Source organism: Anser cygnoides, chromosome 3 (genome assembly GCF_040182565.1).
Source record: "Anser cygnoides isolate HZ-2024a breed goose chromosome 3, Taihu_goose_T2T_genome, whole genome shotgun sequence".
Classification (NCBI taxonomy): domain Eukaryota; kingdom Metazoa; phylum Chordata; class Aves; order Anseriformes; family Anatidae; genus Anser; species Anser cygnoides.
Window position 1 is genome coordinate 100,964,961 of NC_089875.1, and position 16,854 is coordinate 100,981,814.

At 38.3% G+C, this 16,854-nt stretch overlaps 1 protein-coding gene across 19 annotated transcripts in view; it reads right to left on the reverse strand.

Moving 5' to 3' along the window:
• The window catches only part of DLGAP2 (DLG associated protein 2), a 467,238-nt gene that overhangs the window by 85,643 nt on the left and 364,741 nt on the right, over positions 1-16,854 (reverse strand). For all 19 annotated transcript variants that reach the window (XM_066994829.1, XM_066994827.1, XM_066994828.1 and 16 more), the window contains one exon: positions 11,206-12,275. In XM_066994829.1, the coding sequence (XP_066850930.1) occupies positions 11,206-12,275 (1,070 nt within the window). The remainder of the gene's footprint in view (positions 1-11,205; positions 12,276-16,854) is intronic.

Consider the following 16,854-nt stretch of genomic DNA (forward strand, 5'->3'; position numbering starts at 1 on the left):
ATTATTCATTCATCTGGAATTTGACTATTTTTAATTCGAGTTTCAATTTAGGATTTAGCTAAAGAAGTCAAATCAGCAACTGCCACTGACATTTCAAAATAGATCTGCTTCTGTTGTTCCACCCACTTCAGTGGCATTTGCTCCCAAATCCACGAGTTTTAAAGGTGTTCCACCATTAACTGCTGATCTGCTTAAAATATGGCATATCATTTTACTATCTAAAATGAAACACTTGTAGATATATGGTTTCAGCTGAGGGAGTTATCACTTCTTCGTATTTCTCATTCTAAAAGGTTAAAATGAGGATTACCTTCCTCAGAGGAGTCCTGTGAAATTTAATTAGCATGCAGATGTAAAATGCACCAAAATATTCATTTTGACCTAAATCTTATTTTAGCAATATAAATTTCACAGAAGCAGAAGCTGTCTGTGCGTGAAATCAGACTATAAATGATAATAAGAAGGATAAGACTTGAAACCCTACATGGTAGATACATAGTTGTTATATTTTTATGCTTTCTCTGCCTGGTCAAGAAGGTGACCCAAAAAAAGAAGAACCAAATCTGAAATATAGGTAGGAGATTTTCTCTTAAGTCAGGTCTTCTTTGAGTAGCTTAGAACAGTCTCTAGGCACAGCTGTAAATAGGTGAAAATAGATGACGATCTTGCAAGGCAGACATGGTTTAAGCATGGTAAAAAGTTTCCTTGATATTATAATGGGAGTTAGGAGCTGGATCTCCCATGTTTTCAAAAATTTTGCTGAAGAGGCTATGCTGACCAATTGTACTATAATTTTCTTCTGAAGTTAACAACATTAATGGCATTCCATTATTTACTGGCTGTGGATGTTAAAACCTATTGGCTTTTTACAGGATAGAAGAGCATGCTGTCTGAAAATAAAGCCTTGTTTCATCTCAACAGCTTTCTCTGTGCACAATTTTATCTAGTTTTCCTAGTTTTCCTTTTTTTTTTTTTTTTTTAATGTACTGATTCATTGTTCAAACTATGAATTATACAATGAACCCATTCAAAAATCTCTACAAAATATGTCAGGGACTCCTCCTCACCAATAACAACGCCAATTCTCTTAATTAGCTTTAATTTTCACATGCCATCCCCTACTCTCTGAACTCCTTGACAACTCAGACGCACGGTAAGTTCTTTCAGCATTCCCCACAGGTTAGTCAACACCACCCATCAAAGCAAGAGCTAATCTGAGAAGGCAAGAGACGTCTTTGTCTTGCCAGCAAATCTCTCCAGACTTTGATATGAATTGCCACAGTACCACAGGAAGAGGAAGAATATCACGTAGATACCAAACAACATAGGCTTTACAATGGTTGAAAACAACAGCATGAATTCAGGAATCTGGGATCTGGGAATGGATGGATACCCATGCAGATCACAAACTGCAAGCACAATACTCCAGCTGGAAGCTGTTCAAATAGGCAAAGCAGTACCAGCATTCTTTACTGGCTGATTTTATTTTTTCATGTGTAGTCCCAAGAAAGGTTCCACTAAATGATTCGTGGTGAGAAGACTTAAGTCCAGTGCAGTCAGGATTGTTTAATCACCACTTTTGTATTTTCTTCAGAACAGTGTTCTTTTTATTAAAATAATACTTATCTCAACAGTGATGAACTCGAAAAAAATGAACCAACACTATGTTTCCTAAATATTTCTCTGCGAATTGTAATCCAAGGATGGTTGAAAGCTGTAAACAGTGTTGTGAGGACTGTCTGGCAATGTTATATTGTTTGGAGGAATGTGGGGCAAATGCCCACCTGTGCTTGTACTACCCACAAAGAGCCCAGCTGTTCAGCCACCTGCAAAACCTATGCTTTGTTGTTGGGTCCCTCTGGGACCCACTGGACTCCCCACCATGCTGAGGTGGTGAAGCAAGGTGCAGTCAGATGTCAGTGGTGGGCTTGTCCCCACTATAAGTGATTTTTCACTGCTAAGCTTGGGGCTCACTAAGAGCGTAGGTGAGATAAGCTTGGACTGAAGGGAGGGCTTGGCCTGTGCTTAAATGAGAATGTAGATACAGCCTGTCAATACAAGATACAAAAATTGTAGGGATTCAACCAAGACACCTAGGTTCTGGACAACCATGTATTTCCTTTGGTAAGTGTCTTGGGATGCTGCTTCATGGTCAGTCTAAGCTGCTTTAAAAATACACTACCATCAACATAAGTGGGGCAGGTTTTCCTTAAACAATATTCAGCTTTCCCAGCAGCCCTAATAACTGTAGTGACTTAGAGTGCTGGCTGGAAAATAACCCTAACAACAATAATAAAGATAAGTAAAGATAACATTTTCAGCTGAACCAGTGATTTGCTACAACTTGCTGTGGTGCTGCAGAATCATCAGTACTAGAGAGACTGAGAAGGATAAAAATGGCGTGATGGTTACTTTAGGGTTGTGTGTTCATTAGTAAATGAAGACCCACTCGTAGCCTGGAGGCCAACAGGGCTGCAATATCCCACATCCACACTATTGTGTAATCTGCCTCCAAAGAAGCGTGACTACCAGGAATGGTCCCTGACCTGCGGTAAGTCCTGAACTGTACCAAGGATCTGTTTAAGGAAATAATGGATGGCTTGGATCAAAACTGCCTGAGACAGGTTGAGCAACACAACAGTATAGAAGATCAGGCTGCAGTGCCAAGGAATCTTTCCTTACACTATTCAGTTTGCTAGTATGGATGTAGTCTAAGGTAGCGAGTATTTTAAAAATGCAGAAGCCACAGAAGCACCAAAGACTGAAACTTGGAACTTCTCATGCTTCCACAAAATAGAGCATTGCTGCCAATTAATTTGCCATAGTCATGCACCCAGAGTTTGTTTTCCTATCTCTTTGCCTTGTTGGGCCAGTTATTGCTGCCTTTTCCTTCACATCTTTCTCTATGAATTGAATTAATTGAGCTACAATGCAAATCCTGCTAAAGCCAGCAAAACCAAGCATCAAAGTGCTACATAACTAAACTGGAATGAAGCTCCTCACTCACTGCAGGTGAAAGGGAGCCAGGCATATGCCTGCTAGCAAGGCAGTAGAGAAGTTCCAGGGGACCACAGTGTCAGCAACTGAAGCTAACTACAAGTTTTCCTGATGGATATTTTTGGAAAAAGTAGACTGAGCTAGCCGTAATACTTTTGCAGAGTGGGTGGAGCTCAGCTATCTGCACAGCACAGTGAATAAAAATTACAGAAAAAAGAGAAAGCTCTAAGATGAGTTTATGGCAATTAATAAAGTAAACTCATGACCATGAGTATTCATGAGGGTATAGGAATGATAAAGTATTTCAGCTAAGTAATAAACAAAGATATGGTGCTGCAGAATTATGAGCTGGTTACATATTATTTGCTCTCCATGTGCTTCTAAGATCACAGTCTCCAGGAAGAGGAAGGAAAAGGTCTTCTATTTTGTTGCTGCAATTTAATCAGACATTAAGCAGAGCTAAAGAAAACCTGAGTGGAAACTAACCTTCCGTGAAGAGCTGCAGGGCATTTCTTCTGTCATGTGAAATTCTGTCTCTTCCCTTTTTCTGGACTGTGTGGAGTCCAAACTGGGTTGATGTGCATGGGGAAAAAATGCATACAGGGTGGAAGACTTTCATATATGATAAAACCTAATTTGTGGGATTTCTGTTGTATCTTCCCTATTAATCCAAGACAGAAGAAGTGAGAAAAACAGAAGTTTATTGTTGGGAAGCTACCTCTTAGCTACTGTTTAAACCAAAGTCCTGGAAGGGCCCTCAGATGCAGCTATGAAGAACTTCCACTGCAGCTAATGGGCTTTGGGAAAACAGATAGGCCTGATTTTCTGCTGACTTGGAAACCCACACAATAGATTTGGCTACACATGCACTGATGCAAAAAAAGAATTCTGGGGCTTTAACGAGCAATACAGTCAATTTCTTCTTGAAGAACATTCACTCTAGAAAAATCCAATTGACCTAAGTGCGTTTGCAGCATGCAGCCTGTTTTTCATGACTGATGAATTTGGGGAGACAAGACTTCCAGAGTGCATGAGGTTCATCCTCCTGCTATATCCTTTTCTTGTCACATTCAGAAATAAGAAGATAAAGCATCATGATCAGTCTATTCAATGCAGAGTCTCTACACCGCATGAAGTATCAGCCAAAACCACCTATAGGTTCCTCTGGAAACATCTTTGCTTTTAACAGTGTAAATGCAAAAGGAAATTTAGAGTTGTTACCTTTTCGTTACCCACAGGCAAGGCCCCAAAGACCATTTATGGTCACTGAAGTGTGGAGTGAGAGAGAAAAAAGACCTTAAAGGAAGGAAAGGTGAGGTGCTCCCCACATACTTAAAACACACAGCATCTCCAAAACACAGAGATGACAGATATAGTGAGGACTCCTACTTTGTAGACCAACTATAAAGCTAGACATGCAAGAAGAGCTTAAAAGCCAGCATCCCCGGGCCTGGCCTAAAAGAAGACCTGTAGTTAACAGTGACTTCTTTAATCTAAGCAAGAAATGATGCCACTTCTTTCTCTATTTATTATAACGCTAATAGTGAAAAAACAGTCTTTAAATGTCTTTAGAATAATATTAAAGACTATACAAAATATATATTTGCTTTTTATCCATTTTTTTCTCTATTAAGTGATTGTTTTGAACAGTAAGCTCCAAATGACTCCAATTATTTAGCTTACAAAGTGAAATGGGTAGTTTTGTCTTGTCTAGCTGCTATGTAATGCTTTATTATCTGTACACTTTTGAAAAGATCAATTCCCCTGCCAGAAGTACCAGGGACCTTGTCCATGTAGACATTCAGCCATTTAAACACACAAGCAACTCCACGTAAAAACCCACAACCTTTAAGTACAACACCATAAGATGGACAAAAAATAATAATAATAAAAAAATAATCAAATGATCAATGACTACTTCACCATTTTTCTACAGTCACCTTCTTGCAGGAAAAATGGCATTGGCTGCTCAGGAGAGGAGCCAGGTGTGCCCAAGGCAGCACTCCAGCTACATAGGAGAGTGTGCAGTCATTACAGCCCCAAGCCTGCAATCCTGGCAGTCTCGTTTGACAGATGTGACTGGCCCAGGTGTATAAAATATTAAGTTACCTCTAGCTGAAAATTTCTTCAGACCCAAGGACACCTTTGAGTAACAACCGCAAAGGTCAGCCTTCAGCTTTGCTGAGGTTAATGTTGAAAAACAATTTGGCAACACACAGTACTAACATTTTAAAGGAGGACAATTCCCCCTGATTAAAGGGCAGTGAGATCATGGCCTCGCTTTTCTACTCCTAGGTTTGATGTTTCTACTGTAATAGGGACTTATTTTGGCTGCTTTAAGAAAATACTAACTCTGAGATCTTTCTATTCCTCTTTGGAAAAAGAAGCTTCAGCAATTTATTTAAGCCAATATGAGCTTTCTAGAAAGGGACATGGAGGCAAGTGCACTGCTGATATCACTGGTTACTGCAGTAATTCAAGGCACCAGTAATCTGAGACAACAGTTTGGTCAGAATTTACACCATTATTTATTTATTTATTTATTTATTTATTTATTTATTTATTTCCCCTTGGAAGGTGTACTTATGAAGTATTCTGATCCTTGTGAAATACAAAACCTTCAGCATTCTGTAAATCCAGGCAAGCACCAACTTTATGTAAAAATCTTTTATTTAATATTGTTAAAAACGTAAGTGCAATGTTTCAGAGATACGATGCGTAGAGGGAGCAGCTATGAACAGATGAGCTCAGTGCACTGCATGGGAAGATGAGACCCTTACTGACCTGTGCAGAATGGCCCCAGGTGCTGCACCAGCTGTTGCAGGTGGACACAAACACTGCCACAGGGCATGAGCTGTGCCACCCCTGCCCTTAGTGTCCGGGCTACGCAGCCCTCTCTGGCACATGCTCTTTTGGGGGCTTTGGCAGGGCACAGGGCTAGCTGAGGCATCCTTGTGGGACTGTAATGGGCTGCAGAAGTGAAAGCAGTTCAGCACATTGCCATGCTGACTTAGGATGCAGACCGCCCTGCAATCTATACATGCTTTTCCTGCTGTGGAGGCAACCCAGTTAATTTGGGAGTGGAGGTTGGTCATAAATCATCGTGTAGGTAGCGCGGGTGAAAGTGGCTTGGACACTAGTATCAGAACTCTGCTAGCACTGCCTGGTAGAGTATGGGATGCTGTTTCTGTAGTTCGTATATGGGTGTTATGTCAAGCTAACAGATATAACCTAGTTTCACAAAGATGAAGTGCTGAGAAAGGTGCATTGGGCTCAAATCCATCCTTGCAAACCAGGCTGAGAGTGCAGATCAGCTGCATGCCTCTCTGGGGCAAGAGTCTAGTTTGTGGGACTACGTCCTCTCCCCAGAAGAGTTCCTGGAAAAATGCATCTGAGGCTTTAATGCCAATTACTCCATTAGTTTTCCTCAAAACTCTTCTCCATGTAGGCACAACTTAAACCAGCAAAAAACCTTGTTGAAACTGCTTTTTCTTTCTTTTTTTTTTTTTTTTTTAGGAGACCAACTCTTGTGCTTTTCTTTCATTCTGTAGAGTACACAGCTGACATTATTACCCACATGCTTAGCAGTGCCAGTGCTGTAACGGATGACGCTAGTACTTAAATGCACTAGGAAGACAGGAGTGGGCTGAAGCCATTTTTAGAACAACATGCTATTTTCTTTTTCAGTGCTGACTCATTCACTGTACCTTGTGGTATGTTTACCTTGATTGCTTGCTGCTTCACAGGCTGTTGAATGGCTGAGGGAGGAATATTAATCAGGGACACGTAGCATTGTGCTCCAGAACTTCAGTGATGGTGACTGCTATGCTCTTGCCTGTCTTTTGGTGTTATTGTAGGAATTAGTTTTCCTTAACTAGCATTCACAGGTTTTTCAGTCCTGGAAACTGTAAGCGACACTCTTGTATTCATAAGTTTTGTACAGCTATCTAGCTCATATCCATTTTTTTTCCTGTTGAAAATCTTTGATCCTCACTAATACTCATGTCAAGGTAAAATTAATCAGTCATTGTAGTGTATATCTGTTGAACTTAATTAGCCAAAACAACCAATGAAGATAAAATAGATCTCAAAACTCATTTATCTTTTTTGTTACATATTTTATATTAAAATCACAATGTTATGGAAAGCGGTAGCAGTCACTGTACGTAAAGCTATTAAAAAGTATGCTTATAATGCATGTGTGATCTCCATGGGCTATTATGCCTGTGGAGTGAAATGACAGAAATGTTTGGTGCTCAGAAATGCATTTGTCTACATTCAAAACAGAAATTGAAGGCCCACGGGTAAAAATTTGCTAATCATTCACAAAAGTTTAATAAATCAGTGTACAGTTACGAAACGGCTGCTCTCTGCTCTTGAACTGACTGGCTTGCTAGGCATCTGGTCTGGGTTCACATTGCAGCTAAGCTGATTTAACTAGCTGGAGCCCAAAGGGGCTTCCCACTCAGCCCCTCTCCCTTCTCTCTGCAAGCTCCCACCATCTCCACTGTAGAAGGAACGAAGCAAATCTGGTCTGGTACTGAGCTTTAGATCAGAAAAATAATTACTACTTCATACAGATTTATGTCTACCAATTTAGTTCTACAAAACTGGCCGCTGTAGGACTAGGTGACCAGCTCTTCTGAAACAAGACAAATGGCAGGGTGGCGTGGATAGCAGCATGGCCATCTGGCTGAAACACCTCTAACTTGCACCAGCACACTGCCCAAGCAATGGGCTCCCCCAGCTATGAGGGCTGTGGAGGAGCAGGGACATGAGAAACCCTAAGAAAAAAGCCAGAGACCAGGCTTGAACAGATTAAAGAAATACCTGCTTTCCAGTCTAGGACATAACTTGCACATATAATGCACAGACGCTTTCAAAACCTCTTTTCTCATCTCCTGTTTTCATCAACTGTGAATCCAGTAGAAATTCACTTCTTAGAAAGAAATTTACCTTGTTCACTCTTCAAAAGTTTTAAGGAAAATGCAGCTCAGTAATTACTACGGAAGACAAAATGGAAGCTCAGAAACAGAGAACACGGTTTCAAGTACTGGCCTAAGACACTGCCATGCACTTACAGTTTGGGACTCTGTATTCCTGAACTCTCCAATAGAAAACAGAAGTAGCAATATTTTATAGAGGTGTTGAAAGAAAAAGACTGCTGGATAGAAAAGTGAGTCAGATCCAGTGAATCTTCATATAAATACATAGCAGAGTAAGAACTATATATATAGTAATCATTGATAATATATAAACATAAAAAATATTTTTTTAATGCTTGAGTATATACATGTATTCATATAGAAGATCTTTGAAGGACTACAATGTCACTGTTTTGCTTTAAAAAGAATTTAAAAATATATAGCTGACATCACTAAGGGGAAATGCTTTTTAGTGTTTTAATTCTATAAACACAGAGATCCTACAAAGGCCCAAGGGTTTTATGTTAATCTGTTCACTTGTGCACCTCAGGGAAATCTGCTGCTACACAATCACCTCCATAATCCCTTGAATGTTTTCATTTCCAGATATTCTGGAGCTTGGCAGTAAACTTTTCTGGCTAGGGATCCTGAGATGTTACTCTACCATTCTCAGTTTCTGAACCTAGTGATTATTTTCATTCAAACATTATTTACTGATGCTTATTTCACTGCTGTAAGAAAAGTTAAATATCTTTCCTCAGTTTTGCGGACAGAGTAATTGAAACGTATGGTGATTAACAGATTACATTTCCTGGGTCAGAGAAAAAGTTCATGGCAGAGCTAATAATGGGTCTTATATCTCGGGTCTTAATGATTACATTGTGACAGTGCAGCATCCCTCAAAGTAGAAGTTTCAAAACAATGCATGTAGTTACAACATTGACAGAATGGGGTCCCTTCATTTGTTTGCTGACCTTGGGCTAGTGAGTAAGCCAGACACTCAGTCTGAAGGATATCTGTTTCCGAACGGCATATTCAGATTCTGCAGAACTTGTATTTTACTTAAAAATTTTGTAGTGAGAATATTCCTGATAAATAATTCCTGGTATTACTGCTTTGGACACAGGTTTGGATTCTTTACTGTAGTAACTGAGCAATTAAGTCTTGACAGATTGCCATTATAGCATCTCTGTGAATTGGGGAATGATTACTATCCAATTTGTTAAAAGGGTTAAAGCTGGATGAAGTCACTGGAGCAGCAAAAATTTAAATTCACGTCTCCTAGATTTTAAGCTGCTTGAACCTACTAGCTGATGAAACGTGCTAATTCATTTCAGTTATCCCAAATTCACCAAAAGGATAAAACAAAGAATTCTGGAAAAAAAAAAAAAAGAAAAAAGAAAAGATAAAAAAGGGCTTTTATGTTCCCTAGGCCCCCCACTGGGCTTAACCTAAAGCATAGTGACAGTTTGTGAACTCAGTGTTTCACATTCACTTGAGGATGCTGATACAGGTTGGAAGTAAGGACAAGGCTCATGAAAAGTAAAAAATGGTTTACAAAGAAAAAATGAGGTGTAAAGATGGGGGAAGAAGAAACAATGAAACATGATGAAAAGGAGAGCAAGACACCCAACAGAGATATAGAGGACCCAGAGTTCTCTGTGTAGAAGTATGAGTATGGGATGGTAAGAAAAAAGACAGCAAAATGTAAACTTCTTTTTAATACCCTTGATTTTGTAACACAGACAGAAGTGGAAGTCTCTGCACAGGATGCACTTCCAGTTCTAGCTCATTGAGTTAGATTAAAAACTTCCAGGGAAGGGCAGGCTGTTTCACACAGATGAGAACTGTACTTGGATATGAAAAAGTATCATTGCTGTCAGACTAAATTGGAATCAATTTGCATGTAAATGCTATGAGGGTTGCAAATAATTATTTTCCTTTCTCTGCAATGAGGAACTTTTCCTCTTTCAGCAAGGAGATTGACCCTGGATGGCTGCATGTGCATTTGAAAAGATTTGGCCATTCAAGTGTGACTCATTACTATTGGTTCCCTATTGCTCAGAGGGGAGAGAGCTCTACATAGAGGTAGACAACAGTCCGTGTCTGTTGGCTTCTGCAGAGCCCACAGGAATCGGACATCTCTAAATACATAGATCTGGAGTGGAGATTTGCCCACGTTAATGTGGGAATCAGTTAAATTCTGGAAAAGAGTTCATTAAAAGGAAATAAAAAGAGAAGACACTCGGAACAACTTTGGCTTTGCAGGCTGTGCTTGTTAAAAACACCAGAGGGAATATTTGTATAATATACTTTTTTTTTTTTTCCCAATGGCAATGACAGCTGAAGAAGTTACCCTCCTAGCTACTCCTTCCTTCCTGTACTGCTCCCAGTGCAGTTCTCTGTACAGCCTGATGTGCTAATGACACTTGTCAAGGGACTGTGCTGGACCTAGGCCATGTAAGTGATGTCAACATCTGAAAAGACCTATTTTGGAACTTTTTTTTAAGCTCCTATCACTTCAAGATCCAGATCATTGTGCAGCATCATAAATGGCTACACTAGCATGACTTTGGGGTGGCACATGGCAGCAAGCAGCAGTTTGAGTTTAAATGTAGGAGAAAGTGGGAACTGCTAAAGAAAACGTTTGTGTAGAACACGACCACAAATAGTCTGAGTACCAAACCTGAGATATCTCTCTTCCCAAGGTACTCGTGTAACTTTCAACAAAGATAGCTTATAATACGAACTCAAAAGAAGCTCAGTTCAACTTGATTTTGGATGACCCAGTCACTAAAAGGATATTTTGTGAGTAATTATCATCAAGAAAAAGCAATTGAGTAAGCCAGTAAATCTATTATTTTGTTACTTAACCTGGAGAAAAGAAACACAAAAACAGGATTCCACATAACCCATTTTTAAAATCACTCATTTACAGTTGTATTTGACACATTTTTTTTCTAGCCCCAGACTTTGGGAGAACTGCCCCTTTTTCAGCTTGATTTATGAATTTTACTGAGATGTGCAACATGAACTCTGAAGATGACAACAAATCTACTAACCTTAACCTAATTTATATCACACCAGTTTTATTTGTGTTTTTACCTGTGCCTTATGCACAAAGACTAAAGCAAGATCTTTTTTCACTTTAACGGAATGTTTGAATTCCACACAGATACACTTAAGAGAGATACACACAGGACTCTTGCATTTTTACAATGACTTTATGACATCAGCTGTGTTTCTGTTTCCATTACAAATATTAAGAAAGTCTTCCTCTTACCTGAAGGTAATGGCATGGCCTCAAGGAAGGTTTGATTTCCTGATGAACCAGAGGCTTATCTAAGTTCAGTGATGATTTGCGATAAGCTTCTTTAGCTTGACTTACTGTAAGCGTGGACCAAGAACTCCTTTTCATGTATTTACCATCAGGGGTCATTGCTAGCCCTTCACAAGCTGAACATTTCACGTCATTGTTACTTTTGGAAGTCTTCAATGAGAGATCCCCAAAATGTCCCTGGAGTGCCTCAGGGTAGCAATGGGATATATGATCCGTATGGTGCCTATTTACCACGCTAGGGGTTCGATAAGTGCTATCGCTGTCCAAATTATCATCAGAGCTCCACCAGCTGCTCATTCCAGATTTATGCTTGCTTTCTGGTTTTCGCTCCTTGCTTTTACTCCTTTTGCTATGCTTGGAATGGTGCCCATGATGATGGTCATCCCCTCGACTGTCTCCCTTTGTTCCATTAACATTGCCCTTGGATGATCCTTCCAGAGAATGAGATTTAGTAAAAAGTTTCTGGACTGAATGAACGAGATGGCGTATTCTTCCTGGGCTCTCACTGCGTTGTTCTGCAGCTGTTGAGGTCCTCTGGTACTGTAAAGTGTGAAACCCATCCCGGTGAAGAGGAAGTTGTTTTTCAAACTGGTCCAAAAGATTTGCAGGAATACGGTTAATCTTAGGGTTACCGTGAGACATGGCGCAGTCGTCTCTTGTGTCGTAATGAGAGCTGTAGTGCATTCTGGGGAAAGTGCTACTTGACATGTGATCGCCCATTACCATGGGCATCATCATGCATTCAGAATGAATGGAGCTGCGTGGTGAGCAACGATGGTGGTCCATCGGGCAACTCTCCGTGGGGCTGAGAAGATACGATTGCCTTGGCTCCTGCCCATGGTGGATATGGTCGTGGGTGTGTTCGCAGTCTTCAGGGGATGCTAAGCCACAAGTATGAGCTGAACATAACTGTGGTTGGTTGCGACTGCCAGATAATCCTTTCATATTCCTCGGAGCAGGAGAGTATCTTTCTTCATTGAAGTGCTGAGAAGGCGACCATGAGTACTGCTGGTCTGTCAGGAGAACACATAAAATGTATGTTATCTGTCTGATTAAAAGATTAACTTGCAAAATCCAAGTACATTGCAACACTAAACTAATTTTCTCTATAAACTTAATGGAAGGTCTCATCATTCATAGGATTTCATTCACCATTTTAAAATGATAAAATTACTCACTATAAGCAATTTATGAGGTGAATGCAGTCTCCTTCCTGTCTGCAAAATTGTCTGGTAGAGGCTTTACAATATCATGAAGTTATTCATTATGCAAATTTACTCAAATGCATTTAATGGATACACTCAAGTATTCAGTTTATTATCTGATATTTGGAATTCATATGTCAAGCTTTGTGTCTAGTCATTTAAACAATGTGGGTCTGATTTCTATTTCTGGGGTTCCTCAGTTGGATATATTAACCTAAAGATACGTAAAGAGTCATTTCCTTATCACACACAGCTTCATTTTCTTAAACGAATCTCAGCTTCAGGATCCCAAGTTCACTGTTCATAAACACAAAAAATAAACAGTACAAAGAAAAAGAATATGAACATGCTGAAATCAAGCTCAATTTTTATATCAATAAATGGCTTACGAATAAGCTTTTCATACTATTTGAACATGTATTATCATTCGTCCAGATCTATTATCACTATTCCCAGACATGTACAAACATGTCTATTAGACGATTTTTTTCCTTTGTTATCCAAACTACAAAATATTTATTTTAAAAATCTGTTATTCCTGATAGAACAAATATCTTTAGGTACAAGCTACTGATTACTATATACTAGATTATTTGTTCCTATGGATCATGCGCTTCAAGCTGTGGTTATTAAACAGGCATGATTATTCCATAAATGTAGCTTGTAAGTAAAGATTTGGATACTTGAGCCTTTGATATTTTTTTCTTTCATGAAATTTCTAGCAGCAGTCAAATGCTACAAACAAAAAATCAAACACTTTCCCTCTTCAATTTCAGCTTATTTAAGCAACAATTCAAAATCTGACAAACATATAGGATGCATGACAATCCTTTAGAGGATCAGACAGATGCATATGTGTTTATGCTTACAACCCACTTAACTCAGTCTTTCTGTAAATTTACTCTAAAAAGCAATCTTGCGCAGGTGCCTGATGTAAAGAATTTGAAGGTCTGGACCAAAATGGAAACCAGAGAATGTTGTTATATATAGCAATATAACCTGACACTGAGTACCAACCTCTAGAGACAACACAGTAGCCAAAGAGCACTCTGAGGGATGTCTAATCATATATAAAATCTGTCCTAAAAGTTCCCACTGCTGGTGAAAGCTCAACACCTGCATATTGTCCTGAAACAAACCAAAACCTATTCAGCATTCAATCTTATAATCTAAATGCTATACATTTCCTATAGTGGTAGATGCTTAATTAATTTTATTACATCTTATTTTCAAAAAAGCTCCACATAATGTTTTAAAATGAATGTAGAATTAAACTAATAAACAATAAAATATTCTTCATCCTTGGTGCAATCCTGCTACGCTAAAGTTAAATATGGACTTGTGTCCAAATTTCACCTCTAGACTTTATCATGGTATATGATACATACCCTTTTCTGCTTCTAGTTTGTTTTTATAACAGTTTATTTTACTTAATTTTTCACATTAAAATAAAAACTCATTACTGTTCATTACTCAATCTGTTGTACTATTCAGCTTATAATACCCGGCATAAATATAGTTACAAAAAGGAAATATAACTGTTTCCCTGAAATAACATAATTTGGATTATCCAATTAGAAGTACAGCTATATAGAGACAAAGCAGTAAGTTATAACAGTGTGTTGGGATTCAGCCACATAAGCAGCATTGTAATAAATGGCACTTAACCCAGCATATTACCAGACATTATCAGGGGAATAATAATGGTCAATGTGTTGAACTTAGACTTTACTTCCCACAAAGGGTTTCCAAAGCACCTGACAGAAATTACTGCATTTGCTCTTACAATCCTATGAGATGTGGAAGGCACTATTCTCCTTTTACAGGAAAGTAAACTGGAACATAGTCAACATTTCCCGAAATGCTTGTGGATTTGCTGATTTTCATTTTCACAGTTGTATGAGTCAAAGAGAGGTGGAAGGAAGCTCTTCCGTCAAAGTGACACACAAGAGCCATCCCCAAGCCTTTTCATCACCATCTTGCACATCTACGAATGAAGGTAACTCTTGCACTACATCTGTGAATTGCCAATGCATTTCAAAACAAAAAAGGAAAGGCATGGCAGACATGCAGAAGGAAAGAAAGAGCTAGCCAGGAGCAAAGAACTCATTTAAACGAGTTCTCCAGAACAGAACTACTGGCCTTACACAACATCAAACACAGCCCAGAAGACTTCGAACATTTTCATCCTGATACATCCCAAGCAATGTGATACAGCATAACTTGATTGCACTGCAATGGGCAATCTAACAGCTTTTTCCATCCCTCATGATTCTTGATGATTCAAGCACAGAGCAACTATAGAAAAAATACAATTTTCTGTAAGTTGTTTTCATAGTTGTATGGCATTTTATGTGCCTCATGGATATTTTGATTTTTTTTTGCTTGAGATATAGTAGCTGAAAAGTGCTATAGGCATTTAATAAGCATAATCGAAATAATTAAAAACTGAATTAAAAAGGGGTACTTTTCCAAAGTAATTTTTGCCTCTAAAATCTGCCAGGGAGAGTAACTGATACTAGTTAAGTCTAGTTAAGACTAAAGTCTCAAACTACTTACACGTGTACCTTCTAAATTTATTGCTCCAGTTAAGTCTGGGATCTGTTCGGGACATCAAACCTGGTTTTACACACCTTTACTTCTTGTTATAAAACCTCTTAAAATATTCAAAATTGTGCATTATTATATATATATTTGTCAAGTCACCCGTGCTTTGTACTATTCATTCAACTTTGTTTGGGAGGTCTGTTTCAGGGCTCAGAGAAACAGTTGAGCTATGGCTGAATGAATTACTGTATGGTACCAGGCCAGTGTAATTGACCATGTGGTAGCTCTTAGCCTGCCAGAAACACAAAGAAAAATGTGCTAGCTTAAAATTCAATTAAGCTAACATGCTTTTCTAACATTTGTAAGAGGCTGAAAGTGTGTCTGTGGTCAACATCCACAGCTCAGTTGATTCATAAAAATTTGTAAAGCCACAATATTAATATATTTTTTTTCCTGATTTGTTTAAAGAGAAAGGTAAGATCATAAAATTTTGTATAAAATTAATAAATGCCAGAATAATCCAGTAATGACAGATTGGACAATGACTGGAATGTTACATATTTATTGAAGATAATAATATATGTAATGTATAAATTTATTATTATTATTATTATTATTATTATTATTATTATTATTATTATTATTTACATCAGCTCCTATAATTTCTTAGGGCAATCACTATAAAAATACCAAAGTAACTGAGGACACTAATGTGTCTAGTACCTTAAAGAAATTGCCACCATCTGAACCAATGAATTGAAGGAACAAAGAAGAACAAGAAAACATAACTCCAAGCAAACAGAGGAATGGAATAAAATAAAAATACATGTGGGCACAGGAATAGCTCTTTTTTTCAGGTTCGATCATGGAGAATCCAGTAGTTCCAAAATCCTGAAAATCCCTCAAAGCCCTTCTTTCCAGAAACTACTGCACAAATATAAGTAAACCTTTAACCTTGACATACTCGAGGATTCCTGTATCCTTTCCTGTCTCTTACACCTCTTTCTCTGTTAGGCCATGTCCTCTTCTGCTCTTTTTTTCCTGGTTATTCTTGTCTACTTTCTGATGCTAAAACAGCTGCTCTCCTATTCAAGGCAGATGTTAGTTTTATGTCTTCAGGGACTGGTCACAATTTATAGAGCATTCAAGCTTCTTCCTTGTGTCAGGCAGTATCAAGGAGAAAAAGAGAGATAAAATGACCAACAATATTGTATGAAATGATGAATTTAGACTGCATGTGAATGTGCTAGGGCAAAAGGGACAAAAAAAACTTCAAGCAATGAAAAATTAGATTTTGCATCTCTGAGTTCCTGGAACATTGCTCTTTGCTAAAAGGAATCAGTGCAAAAGCACTGGGAATCTCTGACTTTCAAAACAAGTGTATGCCTCCACAAATCTTTTTGGTACAAATCTTTTTTGTCTGTTATGCATTGAAAGCAAGCTTGTGAGGCATCATAATAATACCTGGAACTACTAAATGGTGCCTGATTTTTACCTTTTTGATTTTTTTTTTCAAAACACTTCTTTTTATTCAAAACTTAATTTAAATAGCTTTAAATTTATAAGGCTTGGCAAACTGCTTCTAAAACATTTGTGCTATTTTCAGTGAAGAAACAGCTCTTTAGGATGGTGTAACAAATAAAACACAGTGCTGAAAAGGGCTACCTAATCCAGCTCTGAAATAGATGTGGTACAGAGACCCGGACTGCTGCACTGTGCAGTTTCACTCAGTTTAATTAGTGCTGCAATGTATTATGAAAAAAAATCCTCACAGCCTAACCTATAACTAATACAAATATTGAATGTTGTAAAATCAAGTATATTAATCAAATAAGTACAT